The 25038-nt window shown below is 40.5% G+C and overlaps 1 protein-coding gene across 12 annotated transcripts in view; it reads right to left on the reverse strand.

The window, feature by feature from the left end:
• Positions 1-25038, reverse strand: part of ppfia1 (PTPRF interacting protein alpha 1) — a 53401-nt gene that overhangs the window by 3503 nt on the left and 24860 nt on the right. For 3 of the 12 annotated variants that reach the window (XM_052063843.1, XM_052063845.1, XM_052063844.1), the window contains exons 8-28: positions 24462-24608; positions 23127-23261; positions 17436-17519; positions 17209-17340; positions 16045-16107; positions 15897-15976; positions 15621-15771; positions 13685-13908; positions 13365-13596; positions 7822-7851; positions 6959-7083; positions 6668-6837; positions 5442-5535; positions 5052-5063; positions 4106-4187; positions 3790-3990; positions 3526-3588; positions 3094-3120; positions 2230-2405; positions 2010-2107; positions 1746-1921 (exon numbers count right to left, since the gene is read on the reverse strand). In XM_052063843.1, the coding sequence (XP_051919803.1) occupies positions 1746-1921; positions 2010-2107; positions 2230-2405; positions 3094-3120; positions 3526-3588; positions 3790-3990; positions 4106-4187; positions 5052-5063; positions 5442-5535; positions 6668-6837; positions 6959-7083; positions 7822-7851; positions 13365-13596; positions 13685-13908; positions 15621-15771; positions 15897-15976; positions 16045-16107; positions 17209-17340; positions 17436-17519; positions 23127-23261; positions 24462-24608 (2502 nt within the window). The remainder of the gene's footprint in view (positions 1-1745; positions 1922-2009; positions 2108-2229; positions 2406-3093; positions 3121-3525; positions 3589-3789; positions 3991-4105; positions 4188-5051; positions 5064-5441; positions 5536-6667; positions 6838-6958; positions 7084-7821; positions 7852-13364; positions 13597-13684; positions 13909-15620; positions 15772-15896; positions 15977-16044; positions 16108-17208; positions 17341-17435; positions 17520-23126; positions 23262-24461; positions 24609-25038) is intronic. The other 9 variants (XM_052063846.1, XM_052063847.1, XM_052063854.1 and 6 more) reach the window with 7 other exon arrangements.

The following is a 25038-nucleotide window of genomic DNA, read 5'->3' on the forward strand; positions in this document are numbered from 1 at the left end:
ATGTAAATAAACATATCAATGGCTACTCACCCCATTATTAATACAAAAGCATGTAATAGGAATTCAATGATTGAAATCATGTGATGAATCTTTAAAAAATGACATTACTATATAGAGACTTATTGTTGCTGGCTTGACGTCCTCCTCCCAAGACGACGCATGTGTAATCTACTATCAATTTGACCAAAGAATCTACCACATGTTATCCTTAGTTCTACCGACAGTTAACATTAGCATTACTACAGCATGTGACAAAGGTTTTATTCATAAAGTTACCATGTCTACAACCAGTAAATTATACAATAACCAAAACTGTTTCATAATATTTTTCATCGTGATTAGCCTTTACATCTAATGACCAGCTTGCCTCGTAATCGTGCCTCCCGTCGTATCTCGCTGTCGTGTTGTGTGCATACATCACAGGTGAGTTTAGTGATACGCCCTTTGAACGATCCATACGAAAATTTGACTGGCATTCCCATTTCTTAAATGTCGTAATTAGTAGACCTTTTCAAACTGTCATTCGCACGCTTTCTCACTTTGCGAACTAAAATAGCAACCCGCATGCGCACATAACATTATTCCCCCCCACACGATCGTGACCATGAAATCCTCAGGCCTGTACTTTGTGCAGACAGGGAGAACAGTTACAGTTAGGGCTGATCCTGGTACTCGTTTTAGATAAGTATCCGTTACGGATAGTGATATTTTTGATGAGTATGAGCTGTTATCATCTGTACTCGTGCTGAAGCAAAATCGTGATTGGGTAACTAACTACTTATCGATTCACTCTTCCCGCTCGGTGTTTGGCCAGTCACACACACAGCAACCGCCCCTCCCGAACCGTGCCTCACTCGTATACACGCATGCAGACACAGTGACTGATTATCTCTCTGTGCTTGCTTGGCTTGACTCCAGCTTGAGTCAGTGAGTCACTTAGTTTTCCTTCAGCTGGTAAACTTTGTTCATAATGTAGGCGGCGCATTTAACAAGACAGAGCTGTTAGTGGCTCGTGTTGCCTCGGTCACGCACTGTGTGTGCGCTTCATCTTCTTGCTTTTAATGTGGCCGGTGATATGAAGTCAGTTGGAAAAACAAATACCGTGAACAAGGCAGACAGTTTATTCTGCCCACTCGGAGTACCAATACGGGTACAGATAATTTAGATGGGTGAACAGATAGAAACAGCGCTGTACTCTTATCGTTTGTTGCTTGTAGTTGTGTATTGTAAATAGTACTGCGATTTATCCATTTGTGTTCATATTGTATTTAATTGAAAGATGTTTGTTGTTTTTTTTTTCCTCTTTCTCCTTTCTTCTTTCTACATACATTCTTGCTGCTGGAGGCTGTAAATTTCCCCAGTGTGGGACGAATAAAGGATATCTTACCTTATCTTAAATTATTCTTAGATTTTATCATGAATTGTTATCCCTTGGTGACACACAAGGACGTCAGTGTTATACATCATATAATGACCTGCATGTGCGTGTTAGTATATTTGTACAACAAGGTGAAAGGCGGATTCACGCATCGTGGAGTAGTGGCCCAGAGCACCGTACAGTGTACAGTAGCTCCGCCCAGTGGGAAATCTCCAGAATGTAAAGATTAATCGCTCGGGGCCTAGTAAAATACATCTGTACATAATTCTAACGATGGTTATTTTTTTGCAACAATTTGTTTTGGAAATGTGTTGTTCTGTTGTTGGTTTCAAGGTCTGGGTAGTACAGTGTTGGTGTACGACTATACCTGAGTGCTCTGTGTGGGAATCTGCAGCAGTAGTGCCAGGGTGTTGTGATCGAAGGTTTCATCCAGGCAGAGCAGTGCGCCATGGACACCACTCTCATAGAGGTTGGCACTGTATTCTTTCAGCCCAATAGCCTGAACCCAATTGATCAAACGCTCATTGCTCCACACCAGCACATCTGAAATCAGAAATTGGCAACTTATTATGCACAATTCTGTCACCATGGTGACTTTCAAATGCATACTTATTTTGACTGCTTTTGTTACCATTAAATTCCAGCTGAGACTCTTCCCTTCTCCTCTCCAGTTCTTTCCGGTCATAGTTGAGCCTCCTCAAACACATTACTCCACACTGAAAACTGTTCCTATTGAATAGAAATTGACCGTTGTTGACGAGTTATTTGCAGCAAATTGCTTTACCAAAGAGTATAGCATGCCGTATTATGATTAGAAAATGGAGAGACTGCTCCTCTCCATTGTGCATTACCTGTGGAAGCTGTCAACCATTTTCAGCTGTCCGCGGAGGTCTTTCTTGGTAAGGTGATCAAGCATGCGGGCGTCTACCAGAGACTCCATAAAATATGAGCGGTACTGTGGCAGACCCAAGCTGGGAAGCCACTCATTACCAATCCATTCATGATTCATATCTCCGTACGCCAGTGTCTAGGGGGGAAGAAATATATATACATATGAAAATATTCTTAGACAATCATCAGGAAATATACAAATTAAGAAACACACAATTATATAAAAGGGTAATTTTATATGATAAAGTGGCATCACTTATTTAAAAAATTAGTGAAAACGTATTACATGAAATGTTTTCTCTCTCTCTCTCTCTTTTTTTTTTAAACAGACGGTAACTACGAGCCAACCGATATGGGTTTTTTTGAGAATGCCGAATTTTTGGCAGAAAGACCCAACACGCACATGCGCGCGGGCGCACGCACGCACGGACAACCCATCTCCTCTTTTGCGTTTAAAAATTCTAAATTGAAAAATGGAAAACAAGCCTTCATCTGATTTTCTATTATGTGTTCATCAAACAAGTCAGGAAAAAAAATACACCCGTTTTTGTTTATTTCCCTTGACCCGGAAGACGTTCTTCTACAACAACCTTTGTCGTTCACTTTGCATGGATGGAAGATAATGATTAGATTATTTTTAAAACAGGCCCACGGGCTACACATGTAGTCCATGGGGGCTACTTGGTGCCCGCGCGAGTATTACGTGAGAGACTCTTGGTTGAGTGTGTTGAGTATTGCAATTTTGGTTTTGATATTACATCGTTCCAGACTTAGTTGTTGAGCATAAGATAAGTGAAAGGGTGACATGCATCATATGTTCCAACCTGGGCCCAGCTACTTTCTTCGTCCTCCTGGTGTTAGCATGGTTAGTGAGCATGGCGACGAGAAAAGAAAGGCTGGGTTAGTGAGACTGCAGCGCTGGGTTAGAAGAGCTGGAAGTCAAGTTTTAATGTCATAATCAAAGTCAAGGAAGATGACAAAACTCATTCTGAGCAGAGACACACAACATAATCCGAAAAGTCAGCATAAATCCATTCCAAGCAAACTTTGACAAGACATCTTGGACAAGACAGTGTTCCAAGTAGCTCACAATGTTTAGTTTTTTTTTTTTGTCCATGTACAGTGGCTAATCACAACAAAACCAGAACATTCTTATCAATTTGCAAACATAGATATTTGGCCAACATGGAACAGGCCCAATAGTCACCAAAGTTGTGAGAAACAAACCAGGGTTCAGCCAGTCTGGAAAAACTAACCGTGGGCGGTGTAGCTGCCAAACTTTCCATTTCTTCATGTGTGACCCAAACGTTTCCTGTGGTCTGATCATTTGACACCCCCAATCACAAGTGAGTGAAGTGTGCAGAGAAGGGACAGTGGTGCAGGACAGAAGAGAAAAAGATCAGGAAGCATTGGTTGTTATAATAAAAAGTAAATGCTTAAAATGTTAATCGGTGTGCGTACCATGCTCAGTGGGATTAAGAAATGTTACAGAGTGTGTTATTTCTGTATGAGACAAATACCGTTCTGGAGGTGGGAGGGGCAGAAGGACTGGTGAGCGACATGATTTCCTGGATGGCAAGACGAAGTTTCAGACGATGTAATGGGTTGCTAATGCCAATCTCCCGCTGGATTTCGGTGTCAGAAAGTGCTGACATAATGGCTCCGCTCTTTACGTTTGCACGACAGGCGGCGACATACCAGGCTGGCATGCCCACCCACAGCTGGGCAAAGGATGAGAGACAGGAAAGATTCATCACAGAACCAAAAAAAAAAAAAAAAACAATGTTATATGATAATAGTTAATTGTAATAATATGTTTTCAGATCAATGCAGTACCTCCAGCCAAACGACAACGGTTGGTCCATCCCACTGGGCAAAAGGCAGGCCCTGCCTGCGTGCCTCATCTAACAGATCGTGCCTGACAGAAAAAAATGTTACTTAAAACAAGATTTAATTTGAGCTAAATTGAACTAAACCCAATCTAAGCACACAAACCTATCCCAACAAAAGACATTCATTATCATAGCAGGCAAAAACAAAGAGAGACATGCAGTGCAAGAAAACAAGACATTCTTATCTGTAAAAACACAGATGCCTTTGAAGACCAGAAGTGTGTCAAAATCTTCAAAGCCCTTTCAAAGCCATGACTATGCAGGTTCAAACAGAAGAGCATTTAGTGATGCATGTGAAAGCTAATTGGTAGCCAAACCATTTCTCTTAAAATAGAAAAGAGGCACAGCCTGTATCAAGAGAAGTATTAAGGACCTTTACAATCAGTGTAAAAATATATTATAGTCAATCCATATACAGTTCCGGTTCATTATTAAGGAGCTGTGTAACTAAAAGACAATCCCTGTCAAGTTTTCAGAAAGCTGGAAGGCATATGTTAGGGCCCTGACAGGGAATTCATTCACTGGTGTGGAAACGCCATGTAATCAATGCTAAATGTGTAGATGACCACCAGAAGGCGCAGTTCCTCGCACATGCACACAAAAGGTCAACAAAACTAGGAAAAAGATTGTTTCAATAATGGTTTTCTTCAAGACGTTTTCAGGCACTGACTGATTATGCATTCTGCCACATGTTTGTATAGAAACGTATTTAGCAACCATTTTCCCTCTGTGCAAAACGTCATGCTTTTTGAGCTAAATACTGTAGCCAAAATCAGCACAAAGATTCATGTTAGGTAAAGAGTAGTACGGGAAAGTGATCAGACATTCGGGAGAACCGCAGCCATGAAGACCCAAGTGTGGGAAGAAAAAGCAATCGTGAATCAACTTACCCTGTCTTTGGACTACACAGAGAATGAGCAGAGGATGATAAAAAAGGGGGAATTGGCAACACAAACATACAAAAAAATAACACGAATTGATACTAAAGTACCTAAAGCTATGCCTCATTGAAATTAAATCTATAAAAAAACAAAAAAAGTGAAAAGAAAACGTGGGGGGAGGTGACTGCAATGGAAAAGCTTATGTGGAATGGAAACAATATAATAATAATCAACTGATGATGGGAGTGAGCAGGAGGAGCCAGGTGGGCAGGCAGTGTGTGCGTACATGAAACAGCATTGGAATGTAGCAGGAGCACAAATCCAAAGGATTTACAATGAACACTATTATATGTGTGAAATGAGTGGAGTACAGTCTTTCAACAATCGAGTGACACCTACTTCTTCTGTAGTTTTCTGTTCTTTTCTGCAGGGCCCCCCAAGGTGCCCATTCCTAAGCCATCCTTAGGTGAGCTCTCCGCTTCAGGAGTTCCAGCTAGGAACAAAATCACAATGTTCAATGCTGCTGAAAGACCTTCCACATTGCTTAATTCTATCCTCTAGCGTGGGTTGTTTAACGCAATGAAAATGTAAAATTTAAATATTTATGAACTCTGCCATCGGCTGGTGACCAGTCCAAGATGTCCCATGTCTTTTGCCCAAAGATGCAAAATGGATGGATGGACCGTGGAGGTAAATAGCCTACACACTCCCTGTTCAAAAGCAAGGTTTTTGGAATAGATAAAAAGAACTGCATGTTTGAAAATATGATAAATTCACTCCAATACTGTGTTGTCACCATGGAATAAAAGGTGAGCGTGCACCACGAGCCTCTACGAGATGGATAAACCCGGCTCTTACCGAGGATATATTCAAGGCTTAGAAGGAATACATACTTAATAAACTGCACTGGGATGACTTTCAGCATGTACATACATAAATTACTCGCTTGCCTGGCCCTATTACCTGTGTAAAACACTAAAAAAAAGGCTGTGCCTGTCAGTCAATCTTCAGGGTTTAGAGAGGCTTGTCATATTTCATTTTTGTGCTCTCAACTCACCATTATTTAGAAAGTGGTTTCACAACAATTGCAGCTGCCCTCAAGAGCTGCACACAAAACAAAATGTTTTGTGCTTTGCACAGCATTTACATTCAAATTTTGTTTTAATAAACTTTTATTGACCTCAATAATGCAGAGTAGTTTCTCATATCCCTCTCACGCTTTGTTGGAGAAATACTAATCTCAGATCATGACTACTGTTGAGGTGTCCTTGACTTGAGAATTGACCCCTACCCTAAACTCCAAGAGGAGAAGTGAACCTTTCACTCCAACATCCCTCTTTACATGCGTGCATGTCTGTTCTCTGGTTCTTTGTGTAATGTACAAAATAAATTCAAAGTGGTGCGCAGCTGTATTTCCTCCTGAGAGATTATAATGAGTATGTATTGAGTGCTTGAGACGCACTACCAAATGCCCTGCACGTCATGTGCTGTACAGAATGAGCACTGTTCACGTCTGGTTTATATATTCCAAAATCATATGACGGCCAGTATTTTACGGGGGAAAAACTGCTGCGATATAAACCAAAGCAGAAATTTTAACACTGTGATCTGCACTACTCCCTCACCTTGACTGGGAGAGTCCTTTCCAGGAATGCTAGGACGGCCCTTCTCCTTCTTCCCAAAAAGGCGTCCAATGGAAGACTTAATGCTCTTCTTCTTGGCTGCCTTGTTGAGAGAGTCCTGGCTGCTGTTGCTGCTGCTGGGGTTGCTACCCTGCCCATCTTGCACGCCAAGACTGGAAATACAATTTAAAAAAAAGATTACCAAGCATTCGGGGATCAATGGCACAAGATTTCCTCCTGTTGTGTCAAACTACATGTATAAAATATGTTTTAAGTGACAAGGAGAACGCTGACCCTCGAATGTCTCTTATGTCCTCATGGCTGGCAGCATGACCTGCTTCCCTGTTTAGGCGCATCGAGCGTGGAGTGGTGGGGGGTGATGTCTCACACTGGATAGTAGTTTTGTCATCCTGAGCAGGCTGTATAAACAGCAGAAGAAATGAACGAGATCCAGCACTCAAATTTCACCGTTCAGGCCAGAAGTAAAATTAAAGGATTTGGACTGAGGCTGTGAAACAGAATGCCATACAAAATCATAACCTTTACACCAACACTTAAAAGTGGAATAAAAATATGACTATGTTGCATTTTCCTTTGACATATTTACTCCATTCAGACAAAATAAAATACTCATGGTAGACAACAATTACACTCTTGAATTACCTCTAAACAAGAGAAGTGACTACAGTATTTTCTTGATGACAGTTGTGTTGATGACAACCGACTGGATCACAAATTTGTACAGTGGACCTCCACTATTTGCAGGGAATAGGACCGAGTGAGATCACAAATAAATATGTCGAAGTGGCGCTTGCCGAAAAGTGATTGCATAGACTATATTAATTAAAAAAAAAAGATCTAAAACAAATTATGTTCCCAAAACCTTTTTCGCAACACATAAATCAAAAATTCTGATCATGATGAAGAATTACCGTGTAGCGGGCAGTCCGGTGTAAAACAACATTTGACTGCAAAACAGAGTGTAGGCGTTAACATTGATGGTGCAGATGGGGTGGCTTGGTGGGAAAACAAGAAAAAGAAGAAAATCCAAAACAAAAACTAGCAGGGGTCCACTGTGCATCACTGCAGAGAGAAACTAAAGCTAAACAGTTTGGTTCCAGAGGGGAGTGAGGCAGTGCAGTGGGCTTATAGTTTACCTTCCTGCGGTGCTTGCGCAGGTCACTAGGCTGAAGCATGATAAATTAAAAAAAAAAAAGAAAAGACAGGAGAAAAGCAGTTAGTGAGAAGCAAGACAGAACACCAGTGAAATCAAGCCATGCGCAAACACCCCAAGCGGAACACATGAGTAGCTACTGTTTGTGTTGAATAACCAAACTAACGCCAAGAGGACAGTCAATGACTGATTATGAATAAAATAGTAAAATCACATGTTCCTGAATCGGTCAGGCACACAACACAAGTGAATAAAGAATGGCAACAACAAACAACCAAGCTGGAAGTTGCAGAAAGTCAGAGCATTTGGATAGGTGCAGCCAAGCTCAAAAACCCTTCTGAGTAGGCAAGCAAATGTTTGGGTTGGTCTAAAAAAAAAAAAAAAAAACAGTTAGCTAGCTGGCTTGCTGCTATACGTGTCATTGCACCATATGGTCAAAGTCTTATTACATATGTATAGGCCAGAGAAGTCAAGTCTTTTTTCCATTATTCGCCTTGAAAGTAGGCTGCACGCTCCCCCCTCCCTCCCGCATTCCATAGAGGCCTGGCATGAGCAGAACAAATAAATCATCAGCTTGCCACATTTCTGTGGAAGTTTGTTTTGCCCCAAGAGCAAAATACAGATTCATTCATATCCTTCTCTCTACTCGACATTGTGAGGTCAGGGCATGGAAGAGATTAGTGAGCTATAAAAGGGAAACAGTAAGTGGAAATTGAGGGGTGAGCAGAAAAGTAAATCTAATCAGCCAAAATGTTGCTTTCTATGATGTCCCTTGTTTTAGATAAAGGGTATTCAAAACAGCTTCAGTGGTGAGTTAACTGTACCGAAATGACAAGCGTTCCGTATAACAGCGCTGGTAATTATTCCTGAGGAAAGCAACTTAACTACAACAAACACACCTCGTCTTTTTTCCTCTATGTATTTACAAATTCAATTTCAAGGAGTTGAGACATTGCGTTGAACATCAATATTAAATGATTTGCAAATGATATTCTTTTATCCACCCACCTGTTCGCAAGGAGCTTCATTCACAAGCAAAGATGGGGTGAGGTTCACCTCTTTGTGAACAACTCCGTGAGAAAATAGTCAAACAGTTTCAGAGCAAAGTTCCTCAACCTACAATTGCAAAGAATTTTGGGATCCCATCATAAACGGGCCATAATATACAACAAGCAAGAATGGAGGAACTTCCACCTACAAAGCTTCAACAATTAGTGCCCTCAGCTACCAAATGTTTATTGAATGTTTTTAAAAGAAAAGGCGATGTAACAGATGATCCTCTCCCAGATTTTTGGAACAAGTTGCAAGTTTATCGTTTGAACATTTCATCTATTTTCTTTGTAGTTCATTCGATTAAGTATACTGTAGGTTTAACATGAATCATTGTACTCTGTTTTTATTCGTATTCAACACAATACCGCAACTCCTTTGGAAGTGGGTCCGTATAATTTTCTTCCCTCTAAGTAATGAACTGAAAGAGATGGTTAAAAAAAGGAACCCCAAAGACTCAGGAGTGACTTTTTTCACCTTTTATAGTCTTATGCAATTTCTTAAATTTATGTGTGGATTAGGCTTTGCCATTATCTTTTATACTGCCCATAAATGCCAGCATTTTTTATGCCTTTTTTGCCGCATCGCTGTTTGCTGTAAACACCACTGGCGACATGGTGGGGTGGGATCGAGCTGGCAATTGTCCGGCTTGGGAAGTAATCTCGGATGCGGTACGATGCCTGTAATGACACGGCATGGATGTTCACTTTACACCTAACTAACTTCTCCTTCTGTGCTGTACTGGAAGCAACTGCTGCTGTCCCAACACTGCCTTTTGTGTCAAACAATAAGCACGCACTAACATCATCATGTTCAATTATCTGATTGCAGGATGCCATGTTGCTGTGTCAAAACACACAGTAGCAATATTCTGCACTGATGAGTGGGGGGGAAAAAAAGCAAAAGTAGGTAATTATGACGATTATTCATCAATTATTTCTAGATATTTACATAAAGTAATGGTATGCATAAAAAAATTCAAAAGAAGTAACAAAAATACATTAAGGTCCTAATTTGCTAATTCATCAGGAAAACAAGAGGAAACAATTGGTAGCCCTCAAGTTATATGAGGACTCGACAATTCTTGCAGCTTATTGATTCCTGAAAAATCTGACTACCACAACCAAACTGGAAACCAATACGCCAGACCCCAATTAAAAAAAAAAAAAACTCGTTGGACGATAGCCAGACTGCACCTGTCATAGAGTGGAAGTATGAAAATGTGAAGAGATTTGCAAGTACCTGAAAATATGGTACAAAGCTACAGACTTGAGTATGTGGAATGAAGTCAGTTGCTCCAAAAGGTAGGTAAGTTACTGTTGGCTGGTAGAGGGAGCTCTGGATGATGCAGGGATCAACACAATAATGCTATAGTTTGTGGGAGGGGGCAGTCACATGTAGACATGGTTATACGCTTGCATACACACAACAAGTAAGTGTACTTGTAGGAGTAATGAAGGGAAACCTTGGAACAGTACAAAAAAAAGGTTGACAATACTAAACAGATAAATGAAGCATTGCACAAACGCATATAATAAAGAAACCATGAGCAATCTGGCAAAATTGTTTCAACTGGATTCAAATTGAACTTTGTATATGCCATGTGAAATTAGCACATTTAATACAAGAAAGAAATTAATAATGAAAATAACACAATGGTCGCTATTCACTCATCGATCACATTTTGCACAAAATTGACAACAATTAACAAATTCAGAGACATGAGATAAGCCCAAATGTTCATGAAGATGCCATGGGTTTGTGAAGCTCATGGTGCTTGGAGCCTTGAACATGGCGTGACAGTGTGACAATAAGCCGGCGGCTGCTTGATTCTGACAGTAGAGGTAACAACACAGTTTTAAATTGGAGTTGAGTGGATTAACACTGAAAAAAAACCCAACGTAATTTTCAGCACAGTACGCTACATCACTACTTTATGACACTCTGTGCGTGTCAAAGCCTCTGCAGGTAATTTCGCTGAAAATAGCTTGCGGCCTGTGTCTCATCGCTAAGCAGATATGATTTGTAAACATAAAATGTGATTATTGTTAGAAATTTGAGTGAAAAATAAAGTGCATGCGAGTGTGACAGTCGCCTCTGGATTGTTTAATTGTATTTTATTAAAAAAAATAAAAATAAAATGAAGTCCTCATGCCCACTGCAGGCAGGCCGGAGCGGCATTATTCGAGTAATGGATGGAATAATCGATTCTCAAAAGATTAGTATGTGGCAGCCCTAACAGACATTTATTATAGAGCTGTCAGTTTAGCGCATTTGTATTGGCATTCATTTAAATGAATTTTAATGGGATTAATTTTTTTGTCGCGAGATTAACGCGGCACACATCACAGCGGATGTTACGTTGCTCTATAAATAAATCAGAAACAAAACAACAAGCCCGCTGCATAGGTCCACGCACGTTTGTTTTGCCAGCCACGGCAGCGCAAGACACCGATAACGGATACTTAAAGAGTTTATGAAGGGAAAGTTTACTTTTTTTTTCTTCTTTCTTCTTTCTACCTACATTCTTGCTGCTGGAGGCTGTAAATTTCCCCAGTGAGGGACAAATAAAGGATATCTTATCTTAAAAAGTTGCCAGATTGCTCCACTGACAAGACAAAAGTTACTTGTATCATATACAGTAGGTATACGATGTATGCCACTGACGCGATTGTTACTTGTTTGGAACTATTTTGTGTGGAAGGTTACAGTGTTCCGTGTCCGTATAAATAGAGCGGGTGGAGCTTCTCTCTGTTCGTCTGACAGTGACGGTGCGCTGAGGAGGTGACATGACAACAAAAGTTCAGCGGTGCAGTGGTAGCGACCTAGCGAAAATAAAACGTCTCTCCGTTTCGCTCTGTTCTTTACTTTCAAATGTGGGAAAGCTTCACACGAGAGAAATGTTGACTTTGCTGTTGCTGCTCCTTTCCGCTCGGCAATGCGTAGCAACTCACACTAGCATGTGATGCGTTCAATGACAACTGGGATGTGCAGTCCTCTGCTTCTGATACAGAGGATGAGGACATTGATGGATTTCTGGGTGATGATTGATCGAAAAACGTGAGAACATTGTACGATGGCTAAATAAAATACACCCGAACTCAGTTCTGCTTTCGTTGCCTTTTTAAAAACGTGTTTTTAGCTTATCTGTATGTCTTGGCATGCTACCGTATGCTTCAAGCTAATGTGCTAGAGTGCGCGCATGCTTAAGCTGGCGTATGTTTTACCACTGTAAAACTGCAGCCATTAGTACGGTGCATCCTGTGTATGTGTAAAATACAGAAATGTCTCCCATTAATGAGACTGCGGCCATTAGTACGGTGCGTCGAATAGTCGTGAAAATACGGTACTAGTTTACCTTAGATGTGCACTTGATAATGTTATATTGGTCTGTTTTGATTCCATAAAAAGAGCTGTTAAATCAGCTGCTGTGTGACAACATTTTTTTCACTGTTGTTGATGGACAGTAATATTGTGTGAGAGATTATGTGTGAATAACTGTTCCAACTGAAAAATGTTCATGTAAAATTGAAAATCGAAATTGTTATTTCAGTAAATATTTGCATTTTGCACATAGAAAAGTGATTCATGATTCCATGTTGATGAGAGCAGTAAAATGGGGAAAAATAGGCCAAAAATATATAAACAAAAATTCAGAAGCGAACAAAAATGCATGAGTAAATTATTAATTTTTATTTAAAATTAATTAATTTTTAATGAATTTGAGTTAATTATGACATTTGCATTTTTCATTAGATTAAATATTTTAATCGTTTGACAGCTCTAATTTATTACATAAAGATACTTTTGTTTCTTGTATGAATCCATTGACAAGTTGCATTATGTGCTGCTGGTATGAGGCCACACTATTTACAGAACACATGCGGCTCTGTTATGGTGATCTACTATCGGCCACACACCAGACGCAAACTGACCAAATCAGAAAAGTTGCCTTAAACATAAATAGTAATTGAAGCGAGAGTAAAAAAAAAAAAGAGTTCCTAGAGAGAATAAGCTGTTTAGAGAATGAGTCTTATTTGAGCAAGGGGAAGATGAACCAAAGTGAGACTGTCTACTTGCTTCCACAATTTTAGGAAATACTGGTGCAGTGGCAGTTACCTAATCATCTGAAAAAGTTTGTTAGTTCAGCACACCATTTCACATCCTAAGCCAGTCAATCATTTTAATTTTCTTTTACTTCATCGATAAAAAAAACAGACACAAGAAACAATGCGATTTTGTTTATTACCTGCTAAAACTTTGAGAGATATGTTGTGAAAAAGGACCAATCCTCGCTACTGTATTTGCCAGATGCCGTGCATGGAATAAAATGATGTGCGCTGACAATATTGATAAACTCTGAATTGATCAATGTGATAAATAATGGAGGGTAATTGTGATTTCGGTTGAATCCCACAGCTGTTAAACCAGAGAGGTTCATGTGTAAATAAACAAACAAATAAAATGAAGTCTTACCAGGGTCATGACACCCATCCGGTCTAATTCTCTGTGGGGGCTGCGAGGAATACGTCTTGGTGTTGAATGTCCTGAACCTGGAGGAGAGCTGCCAATAGGAGAGCCTGCACACAGTGAAGGCGGCAAGGAGCTCATTGAGCGGAAACGTCCTCCAAGGCTGTCGCCGCTGCCCACCCTGCACTCAATTTCCTCAGCCCGGATGGCTGTGTTTTCCTTCTCTTCTTGAATTATTCTAAAGGAATAAAGAAGGCAATAAAATGATTGTGACCCACACTGAAACAAAACAATTTGTGGTGTTTTTTCTGTCTTGGCTGTAGTACCTAATTTCATTGTTGATGGCATCAAGCTGCTCCTGCAGCATTAAGGCCAGAGTCTGTGCATCTGCCTGACCACTAGGGGACAGAAGGTCAACAGAGCTGAAGATAGTCTCTCGATCCTCCTCCAAGTCTGAGGCATCCATATCACTCTCAAAAGCCTGGGCCACATTAGCAAGCACATTGGCCTGTTGGACACGCTCCCACTCCTGCTCATTAAGAGTCTGAACCTGCGTTGAATAAACATAATTATTGGAAAACAAGAATGACAGGGGAGATTAAACAGTCACCTATGTATTTCATTCGTCATTAGTAAAAAACAGCCAAATTGACGTCACTGTTTATTTTGCTCATGGTGACTTACATGACGCTGATATCCAAAGGTGGACGCAAACAGAAAGACAAAGCAGATTTTAAAAACCAACATCAACAATTACGTGTGAATAAATTACACATGATAGAAGGGACAAAGAAACAGAAGTAGGATAAAACCCAAAACAAAAACAAAAAAAACAAAAAATATCACTGTTAACAAAGTGCCATTAATATTGCAGAAAAAAATCTGTTTTAAAGAGCCTGGAAAGTCATTTTTGAGATGGCATAGCAATATGAAGTGTGGACTCCAGCGATATGAACTATGCGAGCCTGGAGTAAAGAGAAGATTGATTTAATGGCCAGTGAGCTGCTTCTACATTTTTACAATGAGCTCTGCAATTTTATCCACTGGTACACATGAAATTATAAATTTGGTCATGTAACGAGGTTTGTATTGCATATACTTGACAGCACACAGACATGCATTGCAACTCTCATCACTGAAGTCAATTTCTCATGTGTGCCATCGAGCAGCGGTTGCCCCCCCCCTCTCTCTCTCGACTATCGTCCTAATTTTGATATAAATATCAAGAATGTTCATGTCTTGATGATAATATGATCATGCCAAAACGCCCATCCCTCATATTGAGTTCCGTCATTTCATCAGTAGCTATCCACCATTACTCAGTAATAACAACTTTGGCCCATTTCGTCTGCTAAAATATGAGTTCCTGAAGTGTCATGTATTATAGTGTTATTTGGGTTGCAGTGTCTCGTGGAACCACGTACGGGTCACAGGCAGTGGTAAATTGGTCAGCCGCAGCGTCAGTCCGCTAGTGGGAGCTAGTGGCTACCTAGAAGGCTAGTTCGCTTCCAGACCATCGGCAAGACTGTCCAATTCGCCACTACCGAGCTCTGTGCGTTGGTCCACGCAAGAGGCGCTTCAGGGAAAGTTCACAATTTTTTAAACACTGTGGCACACATTATTCAGAGTGTGGTCCACACTTCAGACATACCGTATGTGATCACAGAGCTTTGAGCACATACAGCAAGATGCGTGTGAATCGAGTGGACCGTGTTCCCAGTCTATTTACAGTGGTCTCATTTTTTCAGCCTTTTGAAGCCTGATTTCATATACTTGGCAAGTTAGCAGTCTTGTTAACAGACTCTTCTCTTTGGTGTATCGAATTTATACATCTACATTACTCTACAGCACAGCTCTTGCGCTATATCTTTGATCGTCATTATTCTCATTCAGAGTTTGCTTCGTGTACAATTCACCGACGGCACGGGCAAAGAATAGGAATCTAGAGGGCTGAGGGATGCACTTTAAAACAGTACGTGTGAGCTACGATAGTCTACAGGCTGCAAAAGTGCATCGCTTGCTTCTGTGTTTGGCTTCTCATCACGGCGTGGGAGCGGTAAGGGGCAATCCGGGAGGTTGTTTCAACAAAAAGTAGATCCTCGGTCCAAAATGTTTCGGCACCCCTGCTTTACAGGGTCTTTAAATGCATCCAATTTAACAAGGGGCGAATGTCACATTCAACATGTGATCCATTATATACTAAATCAATATCATGTGAGCGTATGCATTTCTACACTAAAGTAATTAAATAAGACAGCTCACCTTGGATGGTTCATCTCTAAGCGCTGCTACTCTTCCTTTTTGGGGCCGCCTCAATACAAGAGCGCTGCCGTAGTGGTCTGAGTTACTGTCCATCATAGAGGAAGCAGAAACTGGATACCTAAAGTCTGGGGTACTTCCCAGCTGTGATCGACTAGCAAAACCCACCGAACAAAACAATTAGTAAGAATATCATTGTGTTTGTGCACATTTAATGTATACTTAGACACGCCACATATCACAGAGATCACAGATGGAGGTTAAACACAAACCACTTACCCATGTAATAATGAGTTGCTTCTGCTCCTACCCTGTTCATTCTCAGCCCTTAACGTTTCAATCTGAATCAATAGCTGCTCCTATAGGACAGGATGTTTCAATTTTAAGACAGAGAAACCTTATACCTTTAAAGACATACTTGATTCACCTTTTCATGGTGAGAGTCCTCAATCAGTTTCTTGGTGTGCTCCAGTTCCCTTATGAGGGCATTCTGAAGAGAGAGTAACAAAGCCCCGACCACACTGAGCAGTAAATAATTGCGAGTCTTTTTGAAGGCAGTGAATGTTACATTCTCGTAAGGGTTATTTCAAGGCCGCAAACATTTGCCAAAACTGTCGCCAGACATTCACCTGTATTTTCTTGTTGCAAGAGTTTTGAACAGGTTCAAAATTTCCTTGCGAGAAGGGGGAAAAAAAAAAAAGAATTGCGAACATCTGCAACCTTGAACAAACCCTGACAAACTCAGACGAGAACCACAACATTTGCTGCTTTCGCAAATATTCGCAATTGTTCGCTGCTCAGCGGAATAGGGGCTCAAGACAGAGTAACTGATTTGCACCATGACTTGTCACAAACAATGAGTAATAAAGGCGGAGCACTTTAGGGACAGTAGTGATAGGAGCAGCAATTATTCTGACTAGTGAATCCTTAGTTGGCTGTACCACCCAGGATTTGGTCCCACACTTTTTTTAGGAAGATACAGCATGATGATATCTGGCATATCATAGTTTCAAATGATGAAAATATTAACAGTGACTCATGATATTTGCAAAATATTACGCTGTGACAAGAACTCTGTTTGCAACAAGCAGAGGCTGATATAGGACTTTGCAATAGTCTTCCAGAGAGAGATTTGTTGTTTATTTAAGATTTGACACCCCAACCACTAGACTGAAAGATGAAGACCGATTTGATTAGGTATTGCAAGTAGATGACAAGCATGCAGTCTCTGTTGCCAAAATGTGAAACGGGGTCGTGAGCACCTTAGTGAATGGAAGCGAGATGAATGGGAAGCCGTCCTTTATGAAGCAAATTGTGCTAGTTAATTTAGATGGCTGTTAACGTGAAAAAGTACGGTACACATTCAGTCTTGGATATTTATTTATTTTAGACGGAAAGGATTTAACCTGATGCGTGTCACAGATGGGATTTCTCCACCTTGGGTGCGCAGTCTGACAGACAGACACTTCTCAGCGCCTTAGCTTCATTTTCTCTCCCCAAGTACCATGAGAAGCATTAAAAAAAATGACACTCGCGCTGCTGCGACAGGATGACTAAATGAGTATTCACAACACAAATGAATGAGTACTACCTTGTCCTCCAGAGCAGACATCCTCTCTTTAAGGTGAAGCTGGAGTCTCTCGTTGGACTCAGACAGGAGCTTGTCCACTGTCTCAGAGAGACGCTTGTTGTGCTCCTCATTCATCTTCTCTCTTTGCCTTGCCTGACAACAAAATCAAAAAAGCAAATGTTGATCATTTCCAGTGGACATTTGTCCTATTTAATAATTATGGACTTCCCATCTTGCCCATTTCTTACCCTGAGCAATTCCTGGTTCTTCTCCTCCAACTGGGCCTCCAGCTGCTTCAATCTCTCTTCCACATTACCATGGCGTTCCTCTGCCTGAACAAGACAAACAAAAAAACCAAATGCATTTATTATTCATAGTGCTGGTACTTTGCTTGTCCAGTGGCTTTCCATACTCAATTCTCTCCAAATTAATGTCTCTACAGCTAGGCTATGGTCTCCCTTGTAGTGGCCAGTCATCCTTGAGAGGGTTGAGGGACAAAGCCGAAATCCTTCAAAAGGATGAAGCCACCTAATTCCATAGACAAAGCTATAGCATGTAGTACATTTGTACACAAACAACAGCTACCAGCAGTCACAATGCACAAGTTTGGAACAAGTCAAAGGTAACTAAAACTCCAAAAGCAGATCTATCATTTCATCACGAAATAAGATGACAGACATCTATCTGTATATGTATAAGAGGTATTAGCGCGATCAAGGCATCTGTGGTGACACATTTAAATTGCTTTTGATTATCATTTTGTATGGCAGGCTCTTCCAGTTTTTTGTTTTTTTGTCAGTGGGAAGGGTCTTGTCGGGTCTATTTGTAAACCAATTGGCACTTCCTGTTTGTGTTAGCAAAGATTGTGTGTTTGAGGAAAAGAGTGGCAATACCAGCCACAGAGCACTTAAGTGCATAAACACAGACCTGTCACCACGGTTGGGCCATAAGAGACTGTGCCTGCCCACCAAGATGCTTGTGCCCCACATTTGTGGTCCGGATTTCTAAAAATAAACTTCAATATTATTATTTGTAATCATAGGAAATATTTTTGTGTTGTGAAATAATGTTGAGTTGCTTATCACTAAGCCAGGGATGTCAAACTATTTTTTTGTCGCGGGCCACATTGTCGTTCCGGTTTCTCTTGGAGGGCTGTTATGAATTGTGGGAAACCATATAAATGTTTCATCCCCTCCACATATTACATACAGAACGCACAACAAATTAATGAATAACTAGTTTTAAAAACAAAAGTCAAGAATAATTACTCTTCGTGTGGATTACATATGATAATTTGATATTTTGGTTCAGACTTTAGCAAACATCATGGAACTTCACATGCTTGATTTGCTTTCGCGGGCCACATAAAATGATGTGACGGGCCAGATCTGGACTGCGGGCCGTGACTTTGACACCTGGGCAGTAAGCCATTAAAAATTAAGAATCAGTGGTGTAATTTTTGATTGATGGCGAGTCTTACCTGCAACAGCCAATCAGGATCATACTAAAAATAATCTTGGGTATGCAGGCAGAGTTCTGCACATTTTTCAAATGAAGCAATTTTATGCCATGTCGGGAGAGATGTCTGGAAAATACTGTATGTATGTACTGTATTTGTAAATAACGAGAGCCGAGGACACCGCAGGAAGTTGGCACTTGGAGCAGCAGATCTAAAAGTCAATAGAAGTGTGAAAAAGCGGACGCTGCTCAACTTAAAACACTAATCACTTGACACCAAAATATATGTGGATAGCTCTACTTATACCCACATTACCCTACAAAAATATCAAAGTTTCCCCGATATTTTGTATTTTATGGACAAAGCGCTTCTCTCATTAAGTGACAGAAAGCGTGGTTGTAAGCGTCTCTACGGAGAGGAAAATGCTATCGCCGTGATGGCATTTTCCGATACTATCATGCTGATAAACTTTCAGAGGTTGTTGTGAGTGTAAGGGAAGATGTCAACGTATATTTTGGTGATCATTGATCACAGTTTCAAATTAACCGACATATAGTATCCGACATTATACGTTTAGACTGTCTTGTCACGTTACACTACGGCAAGTGAGGAGGATTCTATTACATTAGTGTCAACAACGAAAAAGACATTTGAACTTGGGCTTGACAATATGTCTCTCATATTGAAATCAACACATGAACATTCAGTTTATTATTATAAAATGAGGACAATATTAGTCAGGTGACCTTGCCACGCTTGTGTTGCATGTAAAACTCAGTTCAACCAACCACATTCTTCCTTCTAAGTTTGCCACTGATGGGCAGCTAAAACCAGCTGATGACAATCTTGCGGAGGGCGAGAGTGCGGAGGGACACACGCATCCGCTGCTGCTGAGCCAAAGACACTCATGGAATCCACTTACATGTTCGCTGTCAAGTATATACGGATGGTACACATATGTTTTAGAACACTCTGTGACCATATTTATAACCTCCAAGATACTAGTAGAAAAAAAAAATGGCAGAGCTACTTGTAAAAAATGAAAATACAGCCCGCACCTCTTCGACCCATTCAATTCCTGCGAGGCACTATCCTATTTCGTTTGCAACCCATGTCTTCATTGACTGCCACCATTACTTTATATTTTCATAAATATTCAAACAATGTAACATTGTATAGACACCCTCATATCACTGGGAGTCGACACATCGCATGGCCATGTAATCAATGCATCCACAACAATTGTCATGTGTGGGGGTGAGTGGTTAACTTTTTTTTAAATTTCAAGCCACACAACACATCTATGCACATTCCGAACCACTTACACTTACTACGGTTGTGCATGGACAAATTGGTACAGAACAACACACACATTGATGCAGTTAACACAAGTGCGCACGCAAACACAACAAACACTTCTGCTATCGCATAAAATTATTGACCATTATAGGACAGTTGCAGTACAATGTAAATTTAATCATTTTTAATTTATTGCTGATTTTATTACGGTTTATGGCTGTCAGTAAGTTTAGAAAAAAAAAACCCTACACTTTCTGGATCCTGTTGGATTGATATTTTGTTTTTTTTTCTTTTGAAAAAATGTTTAGTTTTCACTGAACAAATGGTTAGAGTATATCTTTATTGTATCATTGTTGAGATATCTGATAGTAATTTTAGCCATATTGCACAGCTCTAATTTCAACCCATTCCAAATAAGAAAGCGTGGGGGGCCGCAAACCCTTTGGACATCTAAACTGAAGATACATTTTCTTTTCCATTTTTCTTTTTAAAATCTGCTGCCGAGACCTGTTGAAATGGGTTGCCTATTAGAAGCATATATGTGACTAGCTGGTTCGCCGCCCTCCGGGCGGCTCATCAGCTAGTTCCTGCGGAAGGCTGGTAAGGTGGTGGTTCGCCGCCCGTAGGGCGGCTCATCAGCGAGTTCCTGCGGAAGGCTGGTAAGGTGGGCCTTCGGCCCACAAAAGTGTTGTTGCTTGGTTCAACTTTTTGTTCATCTTCATTGCTTATCGCGAAAATGAAGAGATGTTTAGCTCTACTAAATAACTAACAATTTAATTGCAATGCTTGTGGGTAGACAACATTTTTTCGCTAAGATGCCCGCGCGATCGTATTGAGCCACTGCCTGAGCGGCGCAGTGGCGGCGCGGTGAAGTAGGTACGTTTTGAAAAGGGACAGACGGAAAGACAGACCGCGTGCGGGACGACTCGCAATATATATATATATATATATATATATATATATATATATATATATATATATATATATATATATATAAAAAGATGTGTCTATTGTGTTCGCCATAAAATCGGGAAATAATATTTGTGAAATTGAGTTGGCGTGATATATTGCACAATGGTTTGGTATTAATACAGTGAGTTCTTGCGTTGAAACACTCAATAAGGCGTTTATGTAAATGTATTGTAAATAAATATTTAATATAAAACTTGCCAGCGGTTGTCGCAAAGGGTGCCATAAGACTATTGACAGGGAGTGCTTCGCGAATATATCCAAATATATGGCGCAAAGTAAGTGCTGTGTAGGATATTAATAATGATTGCCCCCTATGCATTTCAAGTGATCCTCTTAAGGCTCTGGCAACGGGTCTGACTACAGACAAGGGTAAATTAGGGCTACAACCCCAGCTAAATAAGACCGTTTTAAAATATGATCTGTTCCCTCATCGAACCAAGGCCTTCTTTGCAAGAGAATACAAAGCCTATTTGATACTCTTTTAAATTTTGTGATATGCAGTAAATGTTGCCATGAAAAAGTATTTGTCTTCTTCTCAAATTCAATGTACTTCAATGTTTAAGATCAAACAAATGAAGCATAAAGATAAAGATGACCCAAGTAAACATTAAAAAAGTTTGGAACCTAAAAAAAAAATAAAGTATGCATCACATAAAATCATGTTTTTAAATGGTAAATGTATTTATTCAACTATTCAAAGCTACCGGGACTTTGTGAAAAAGTACTTGCCCTTTCAACTTGATAATTGGTCGGGGCATCTTCAGCAGGAACAACAGAAATCAAGCGTTTGTCTAGAACTGACAATGAGTCTTTCACAGCCGCATAGAGATATTTTGGCCCACCCTTTAATGCAGAATTGTTTTTTTACAAGGGAGGAGGGCAAGTAATTTTTTTTTTAATATCCCGCCCCCAAATCACCATTTAAAAACTGAATTTTATGTGTACTTGGATAATCTTTGTCTGATACTTAGATGTATTTGATTTTAATCATTCAAGGGGTGAAGAATGTGAGAAAGGCAAATACTTTTTCACAGCACCATAATCCAAGAGATTAGTTATGTACAGTCAAACCTCGGTTTTCGACCGTCTCTGTTCTCGACCAAAAATTTCGAGTTTTTTATGCCTCGGATGACGACCGAATTGCGGTTCTCGAACAAACTGAGCGCACTTGAATGCGTCAATTGACTCCTCTCACCTTCCTTACACGAGGAAGTGGCGCTTCCTCAGTTAGACGAGGAAGTGACGCTTCCTCGTGTAGTGCTCCATTGTGAACAGACTTGTTCAATAAAGGGTTTTTTTTAAGAGCATGGTTTCGGTTTTTGAACAGCCTTCTGGAACGGATTATGGTCGAAAACTGAGGTATGAATGTATTATCGTATTACTATAGATGTATCATGGCCTGGTTAAATTCAGTAACAGAACAAAATTTAGTTGATTGGATCTAGGAAGAGTTAAAAGATTTTGTCCTCCTGAAAAAGTTGGTCTACCTTTTGAGTCTTAGAGCCTTTAAAGCCGCACGGAACACACTACAGATACAGTATAGGAAGGAAGTGATGAAGGTAAATGCATGATCACAAAAAAGTTGAGCACAACCTGATGAAATAGTTGCAAATTCAACACAGAATTACACTTTCGGTTCATTACTTTGAAAACCTCATTGGCCGAGTTGAATTAGAAATAAATCTCTCGAAATTAGGGATACCTACATGGAATACATCGAAAAAAAGGGAAAGATACCCAACTAACACCATCTTTTTTTCTGGATCCCCTCTGGGTATCAATCATGTGACTCCAGCACATTACAGAGATATTGTATTACATAAAACAGATGCCACACTTAAAAATCTGATGACCTTAAATGTGAATAACACTGCATAATTAGGAAATATTGGGAGCCAAAACTAATGCTTAAATGGTGCAGGCGGCCTGTTTAGTTACGCAAACACTTTCCGGGATACAGCTTGTAACTATAAATGGACATAAAGAGGCCAACGATCTCCAAACAAATCTCCAGTACTTGGACCACAAAACAATGGTTGCCCCTCTACATACCAGACAGTTCCCACCTTAACTCACATCTTTCTGGGCCAAAAATGAAATAGAGAGGCTTTGAAAGTGTAGCAGTAGAACTGCACAGCAAAAATTTAAGTACCTCTATCCATGCAGTAAATAAAAAGTGAAATTCCCAGTGATGGGCAGATAGCAATACCTTTGTGAGGGCTGCTACTCTTTGTGCTAGCTCAGCCTCCACCTCTGGCAGAGTTTCTGCTTTGCGGATAGTCTGCTGCAGCTTCTGCTCAGCTAGTTCCAGTTTCTCTTGAAGCTGCCGGTTTCTGTCCTCAGTCTGTGCAAGAAGGAAATCGTCATTGATAAGACGTTGAAGACCTCTATGCGCGCACACACACACGCGCGCGCGCGCGCACGCATGCACGCACGCACGCACGCACGCGCACACACACACACACACACACACACACACACACACGCGCACACACGCGCACACACGCGCACACACACGCACACACACGCACCCACACACGCAAACACACACACACACACACACACGCACACGCACACGCACACGCGCACGCACACACACACACACACGCACACACACACACACACACACACACACACACACACAAACCCCTGTTAGACGTACCCAGTTTACGTTTTCACCCCGATAACGTTCACATTTCAAAAGTTGCGATTTCACGTAATGAGTTTTTTATTTGTCGATTTTGCTTACAGCGAACACCGTTGTAATGTAAACTTCAGTACAACGACCAGATTTTCCCCCACAAAATAGTGAAAAGGCCTTTGTTACAACGATCCGTGGGAAGCCAACTGCCACCGTGACTTTGCTTATGAACAAAATGTACAGCGCGGGACTCCGTGCCGTTGTTTGGCAATGCTACTGATCAACTCCTTCATTGTTGTACTTCCGGTGGCACAGCGTGAAAACATGTCTGGTAAATTTAAGCAAATCTCGCTTTCTGTGAAGGCTGAAATTGTCTCTCACTTTCAAAAGGGAGTCTCCCAGACAAAGCCGAGCACGAAGTCACGATTTTGTCAATCATCCATAATGGCAACAAAAATCATGGCAGAGTTCGAGGCCTACAGATTGAAAGATGATCATAAATGGCCTCGAGGCGCGCACCTCCTGAACCGGAGAAGGCACTGATAATGTTTTCGGTGATGACGTAGAAACGCGACGGTTTGTTTAATTTCTAATAAAATATTTTTTTTTCTTCATACTGGATACATGTATTTGTAATTGACATATTTATGCGATATTACATGTTGGTATTTTTAAATGTTCATACTGTATTATACATCGTAGCTGGCGGCCATTTTAATGGAAATGGTTACAAGGAACTACCGTTATAACATACAAATTCATTATGTCACTCATAATGACCGTTATAACGTACAAATTCATTATGTCCCTCAGTGACATGATGCAGCGAGGTTCATCAGTAAAGTTGTGCTTAGAACTCAGTTAAAATGCTCCAGCAGACATCAATGTAGTTGGCTAACTTACTTGTCTAAAGAGCGACTCCTTGTTAGCCACTTCATTCTCCAGCTTGTCATTCAGGTCGTGGACGGACGTAGCCTCCCGCTGAGCAGCCAGGTAGCGCTTCTCCAGAGTGGTGATCCTCTCTTCCATATCCTCCTTCTGAGCCATAGACTGTAAGGGGGAACAAATACATAGACATTATTGCTGAATTTTTAATCATAAAACCAAAATACGAATGTGATCTCTTTTTCAGTTTACTTCAGTTGACAAACATATGAAAAGATTCCAATTGCGCTGCTAACACAGACAAAATAGCACAGGAAAAACATTTCAATTAAAGTAACTAATATTTACCAACTAAATACAATATACAGTATTATCTACGCTCGTTGAGATTATAACCATGCCCAAAAAACGTTTTCCAAAAACCCAGTCCGAAAAAGTTACACCTTCTCTGTACCTCCACCTTAAAGGTTGACCAAAATCCGGAAATTGAGGATGGTATCCGTAACCAAGGCACCAAGGTTTCTCTCAGTACTCATGTGCATGTCACCATCGCAAATGTCTTCTTTCTCCTTAATGTACACTTCAACGTGTATTG

The sequence above is a fragment of the Hippocampus zosterae genome, chromosome 4 (assembly GCF_025434085.1).
Source record: "Hippocampus zosterae strain Florida chromosome 4, ASM2543408v3, whole genome shotgun sequence".
In the NCBI taxonomy this organism is placed as follows: Eukaryota; Metazoa; Chordata; class Actinopteri; order Syngnathiformes; family Syngnathidae; genus Hippocampus; species Hippocampus zosterae.